The 6,635-nt window shown below is 44.5% G+C and overlaps 1 protein-coding gene across 1 annotated transcript; it reads right to left on the bottom strand.

Annotated features, from left to right (window-relative positions):
• Window positions 1-5,402: 5,402 nt before the first annotated feature.
• On the bottom strand, window positions 5,403-6,165 carry LOC116863423 (E3 ubiquitin-protein ligase COP1-like). Its single transcript, XM_032850876.1, has one exon. The coding sequence runs from the start codon at window positions 5,853-5,855 to the stop codon at window positions 5,451-5,453; it is 405 nt and encodes a 134-aa protein (XP_032706767.1). The 5' UTR covers window positions 5,856-6,165; the 3' UTR covers window positions 5,403-5,450.
• Between the last annotated feature and the right edge of the window lie 470 nt (window positions 6,166-6,635).

The following is a 6,635-nucleotide window of genomic DNA, read 5'->3' as shown; positions in this document are numbered from 1 at the left end:
CATAAATAAAGAGGGCAAAGTGAAGAACAAAGATGAAGAGACACCACGTATAAAAACAAGAATTTAAGAAGCATTTTATTTTGTACAACACAAACCTTAACAGGAGAGAAAAGACTAACTTTTAAAGCCTTCCTCCCAAGCTACAGAAGCTTTGAGAAAAGGGTTGCAGGCTAAAATAATTATTTAAAACAGAAAGAAAACAACAGTAACAATATACATGTGCAAGGAGAAAAAATGAGCAACAAGGTTTAAGGCTTTAGTTACTTTAATCAGTAACAATTTTTTTTAGGGGCGTCGAGCTGGCTGGCACAGTCAGGAGAGCAATGACTCTTGATCTTGGGGTTGTGGATTCGAGCTCCACGTTGGATGCAGAGATTACTTAAAAAAATATTTTTTAAAAAGTTTTTAAATAAAAAAAATAGCAATTTTTAGAATATGACCAAATAAGTAATGTCGGCTTATTATCAGGAAAGGTTTCTAAAAGGAAAGGGAAGCTACTAATCAATACATTCTTTAATAATGAACTACTACTGCATAGTACCTTCCTCTCAATTTACAGACCAGAATTCAAGTTGATAGTCTTTCATATCCTGCTTCATAATCTTCTCTTTCATTCGCTCTACCACTTGATTCACCTAAGTCAGCTGACAAGGATGCTGATAATCCACCATCTGATAGCCAGGAAGACCATAATGAACTGCTATAACTTTATATCATTTCCCACAGAGTATCTTTTTTGCCATCACTGTTATCCAAATGATGCGCGCATTATAAAGCAAAAGATTCATCAGGTTTCAGTTTTGCAGATTCAAGGAAGTATTCGCCTGATGTTACTACAATAATAACATAATGAATTCTAAAGTTTATTTCAGTAGTTGAATATTACACTTTAAAAGCTCTTTAAGTTACAGTTAGTCCTATTTATAAGCTCACTGTGGTTTCAAAAGGCCATCTAAATTTTCCACTTACTTTTCTGTCACAAGGAAAATTATATATCATAATTCAGTGACTTTTAAATTTTTTTCACCATGATACCCCGTAAGATATACATCATATATAAGTATGTAATAAGCAAAAGTTCAAACAAAGTTATCTTTATCATGAGAAGTTATGCGACATCTCCTATCTTATCTCACTTTTTGGAGTTTGAAAAACACAGTAGCAACAATGATCAACAGGTTTCACCGTTAGTGTTAAATGTGGTTAATAGGTAATGGCTTCCTAGAATGTTATGCTGAGGATTACGAGACATGTGAATTCAAAACAGTTAACACTTGCCGTGGTGCTAAGAGTAGCAACAATGCCAGGATATGATACCATAATTACATGACTAAAAGTCTCTCTTCACATTAAATCCTGTGCTTCTTCAGGACAGTCTATTATTAATAGGATGACACAAGAGAGGCAGTCACCTATTTATGAAACAGCAGATCTATCTAATGTGGATCCTACCTATTCTGTATCGGGTAGGTGATCAGAATTAATCTTCCCATAAGGGGCTATCTACTTGAAAATACTTATTTCGACCTCAGAATAACTAAGACTTGCAGGGACAGAAAAAGTAATTTCAGGTAGCTGGAAAAGCTAATGCAGAGGCAGTAGTAAAGTGCTAGAAGAAAGATGTCATTTTAGACTCATAGTTTAGTTAAATGAACACGTAAGAAAAATGAGAAAAATCTAACAAAAACTGACTTTGAATTTCAAAGATTTATTCAACCTCAAACTAAATACTACTCTCCCCTGTACTACAGATTTTCCAACTATAAAACACCATTAGAATTATCTGCAACTTGGGGTGCCTGGGTGGCTCAGTGGGTTAAAGCCTTTGCCTTCAGCTTGGGTCATGGTCCCAGGGTCTCTGATCCATGGTCCAGGGTCTCTCTGCATCAGGCTCTCTGCTCAGCGGGGAGCCTGCTTCCCTTCCTCTCTCTCTGCCTGCCTCTTTGCCTACTGATGATCTCTGTCAAATAAATAAATAAAATCTTTAATATATATATATATATATATGTATATATAAAAGAATTATCTGCAACTTGATAGTACTTTGTATGAAACAAATAGTTAAGTGAAAACCATAAATCCCCAAAATGTTCATCAATTCAGCAATTAAATATAAACTTACTTTCAAATATGACATAAGTCAAGAGAGGCCAATGTGTGTTACTGAAAATCAGGCATTTGACTTTAAGTCAACTGTTCTCAAAAAAGGGTAAAAGGGCATGTCACTACCACCTGGATAGCTTTTCCAAACTACACTGTCATTCTACCCTCCAATTCTGGTCCCTCCTCTTGATGTGGGCAAGCAAACAGGCACGAGAATGGAGGGGTTAGGGATAAAAACATTTCTTTCATGAGATTATTAAACAGTTGTTTCCCTCCAACCTACCACATTTACAAGCCACTAGGGCCTGACTGGCTCAGTCGGTGGAGCACTCGACTCACGATCTTGGGGTTGTAAAAATCAAGCCTGCATTCGGTGTAGAGATTACCTAAAAATAAAATCTTTTGGGGCACCTGGGTTACTCTGTCAGTTAAGCATCTGCCCTTGGCTCAGGACTCCCATGGGGGCTCTCTGCTCAGCAAGGAGCCTGCTTCTCCCTCTCCCTCTGTCCCTCCCCAGCTTCTGCTCTCTGTCAAATGAATAAATAAAATCCTAAAAAAAAAAAAAAAAAAAAAAAAAAAAAAAAAGGACCACTAGGCTAAATACATGTGCTTATAAATTTTCTAATTTCATACAAATAAAGCACTAAGTTGAGAACTGGGAGATCTGAATTCTCATTTTCCCCCATATCTGTCCAATCTGAAACAAAGTTACTTCTTTGTGCCTCAATGGGAATGTATTACATCAAAACTAGAAGTTATAAATAACTTCCTGGAATTGTTCTTAAGGATAAAATCTTTAAAATGTGATGAATAAGGAATTATGATAAGGAATTATCATGATAATTCCTTTACCTTCACTTAGGTGTAAAAGCATAAAGTAATCTGTTCACTGTGTGACCCTGAAGCCTACAAGACAAGACCAACCACCTAGAGCCAATTAGAAATGAAAAAGAGTGGGGAGCCTGGGTGGCTCAGTCGTCAAGCGTCTGCCTTCAGCTCAGGTCATGATCCCAAGGTCCTGGGATTGAGCTCCACATCAGGCTCCCTGCTCCTCGGGAAGCCTGCTTCTCCCTCTGCTTATATGCCCTCTCTCGCTGTCTCTCTCTCTCTATCAAATAAATAAAATCTTTAAAAAAATAAATAAAAGAAAGAAAGAAATGAAAAGGATTCCTTGGGCCTTGACTAATCCCTATCTTCAACCCCAAAAGCTTGGCCAAAGAAAATCTAGCTTGAGAATTGGGAAAACAGATTCCCATTAATGAATTCTTCTCAATATTCAACCTCACCAGAAAAAGAAATTATGGACTAATGAGATTTTTAGAAAGTGAAACATTCACAATTTTTAACTGAAGACTTTCACTGGGCATTTCCAGGTTAGGAATTGGGACAGTACACTGCAATTGTTAAAAATTAGTCTACGGCCATACCACCCTGAATGCACCCGCTCTCTTCTGAAATTGTTAAAAATTAGGTGACAGACAAAAATGTTAATAATCTTACCACCACCACCACCCCCTCCTCAGAGAGGGAAAAAAATCAGTTTCAGCAGCTTATATGACTCTATGGCTTTCCAATTTCCTACAAAATGGCCAATAGTAATGCAACTCATATGGTTCCTGGCAGACAGTGTGCCAAATAAGTATCTGTTGAATGAATGATTGATTCTCTTATTTCTCACATCTTCTACACCATTTCAGTACACCTGTATGAATGCTGGCATATTTGTTTTCTTTTAGCCTATTAAAAATTAAAATGCAGGGCACCTGGGTGGCTCAGTGGGTTAAGCCTCTGTCTTCTGCTCAGGTCATGATCCCAGGGTCCTGGGATTGAGCCCCCCCAGCAACAGGCTCTCTGCACAGCAGGGAGCCTGCTTTCCCTCTCCCCCTCTACCTGCCTCTCTGCCTGCTTGTGATTTCTCTGTCAAATAAATAAAATCTTTTTTAAAAATAAATAAATAAATATTAAAATGCAAATGGTGGCTAAAAAGACAAATTCTAAAAACTCTCATTTTGTTTCATCAGCTTCTACTTCATCATATGGTACTGTAGTGGGTATGAGCACCAACAACTCTTAGACCCACCCATAAGCTGGTTAAATTATTTATAAATAACAAACACAATTATAGCCAAGTTTCAACGCAAAATTAATTAACTGAGTCCAGAATAATGTAAGACCAAAGCAAAAATATGAACGAAGATATTTTTACTGCAAGAACTAGAAACTCCTATAGTGCCAGCTTCTAGCCCTATCTTAATGATGCCAAGTCACATCATCTTCAACACTGAAGTAAATCAACTTCCCCTATAATGACAGTGCAGACCAACTTCCTACTAATATCCTATCAACCATTTCCTCTACAGGAAAAGCAAAAAGCCCTACCAGTTCTCACTTAGCTAAAAAGCAATTCCTTTCTCATAATCCTACCATTTGGATTGGGTTCTGGAAACCAAAAAAAAAAAAAAAAAAATTTAAAAATCCCAAAACACTTGCAGCAAAACAATCAACTCCATCTTTCCCTTAATATGGATAACCCATCCATGCCAAATACCAGAACTGAATACTACTGTGTATCACTGAAGATGCCAACTAGGATGACAAAATGTCTAATATCTGGGCGTTTCTCAAATCAGAAGTTCCAGTGCACTATAGACTGTTACACAAATGTCAGTTACATCTGAGACATGGATAATGTTTTAATAAATGTGGTTCCCTCTTTCAAGGCATTCAAGGACAAGTGGAATATTTTGTAAACAGACTTTATGGCTACAGTAGCCTCAACAGCAGATTTAAAAGTGGCCTACCCTTTGAAGTGGGAGGATAGTTACACACACACACACACACACACACGAGGGGATACAGACATGAAATACTACTTCTCCTTAAAGTATCCATTCCCACGTCTAGACCCATACTTTCAACAAGCAAATTATGACCAACTCCATCCCTCAGCATCCCAGGAAGCTTAATCCTCTCCTTGTATCCTTTTACAAGTTTAATTCACTTCAACAAGCAATCCGGACCGAGAGGGTGCCTAATTCACCACCCAGAAAAATCAAGAGCCAACTTTCTCCTTTTATGCACAACCACTTATCTGATCTTCTTTCTCGCCCCCCTCTTAATTACTCCCTGAACTCCCCTTCCTCGCCACCAGCACGGACCTCTTTGGTACCCCCCACCACCCTTGCCTCGGGACTCCAACATTCCCCCATTCTCACCCCATCAACCACCAGCCTGAAGGTCTGCAGACACCGCCACCGCACCAACCAGACCACCCTCTCACCGGACCCCACCAGCCCAAACACGGCAAACTCCTCATTCAGGGAAGGGGAGGGCGATGCTCTTCAAACTCACCACACGAAGTCGTTGCTTTTGTCCTCGTAGGAATTGATGAGCCCGTTGCACAGGGGGGCGAGCAGAGGTCTCTTCCTGCTGCCGCTGCCGAGGCTGGAGCTGCTCCCTCCCACGCCGGCGCTGGGCCTGGCCGCGCAGCTGAGCCGAGACAGGCCCGCGGACACCGCCCCGCCGCCGCTGCCGGACACGGCGGCCGCCACCAGCACAGGCCGCGCCGGGCCCCCGAGGCCGCCCGAACCCGCGGCCTGGGCCGCTCCGCCGGACGCCGCCGCCGCCACCGCCGCGGAAGGGGGCGACGGGGAAGAGGACAAGGACGAGGAGGCGGAAGTCACCGAGGAGGCCGCCGAGGAGCCAGGGCTGGTCCCGGCGGAGCCCGACCCGGCCTGGCGGCTCCCAGACATCGTGACTCCCCCACCTCCGGCCGGGCGCTCGGAGAGGGACCGCGACCGCGACCCGCCGCCGCCTCCCTCCCCTCAGCCTCAGTGCATCCTGAGGCCGCGCGCCGCGCCGGGAGGTGGGGCTGAGGAACAATAAAGTTGATTTTTTTAAGGCGAGCCCACAGCAGCGTCCGACGGGAGGGGGCGGAGGAAACTAAGAAAGCGGAGGGGAAACCACTACCGCTGCCGAGGCCGCCACCGCCGCGGGCCCCGCCGCAGCCAACCGGGGCGCGCGGAGGGCCGGCCGTGCGCGCACGCGAGCGGCGGAAGGGGCGGGAGCGGCGGCGGAGACAACTTCGCGGGCCGCCGGGACGCGCACAGCGCGCCCCCGGTGGCGGCCTAGTAACGTCGGCCGCGCTCGTCCACAGCTGTAGTCGCTCGTGACGTACGGGGCGGGGCAGGTTGTGCAACGGGTGAAAAGGCTACAAAGAGGGGAATGAATGATAGGGTGGTGCAATGGTTTGGGAGCTGGGGCAAAGAGCGGAGTGCCGGCGAGAGGACTGCGCACGCGCTCTGGGTTTCGACCCTCGCGGCTGCCCCGGGTCTCCGGTCCACGCTCGGAGCGTCGCGGGCGCGGAGTCACCGCACCACGCCGGCGTGGAGGCGAGCCGCATTCCTGAACGTGGAGAGGGAGCGGTCGCTGTCGCTGTCGCTGATCGCCGAGAGTCTGGTGGTGTGACCTACTGGCAGGTGCTTCCGCGCTGCGGTTTGAAGGCTCTGCAGACCAGGACGGGAGGAAAAAAC

The sequence above is a fragment of the Lontra canadensis genome, unplaced genomic scaffold (genome assembly GCF_010015895.1).
Source record: "Lontra canadensis isolate GAN:19392208 unplaced genomic scaffold, GSC_riverotter_1.0 scaffold1146, whole genome shotgun sequence".
Classification (NCBI taxonomy): domain Eukaryota; kingdom Metazoa; phylum Chordata; class Mammalia; order Carnivora; family Mustelidae; genus Lontra; species Lontra canadensis.
Note: the sequence above shows the minus strand (reverse complement) of the source record. Positions and strands in the feature narration are given on the sequence as shown.

Excerpts from the sequence above, each read along its gene's own strand:
- LOC116863423 (XM_032850876.1), bottom strand. The coding sequence starts at position 5,855 with ATGTCTGGGAGCCGCCAGGCCGGGTCGGGCTCCGCCGGGACCAGCCCT.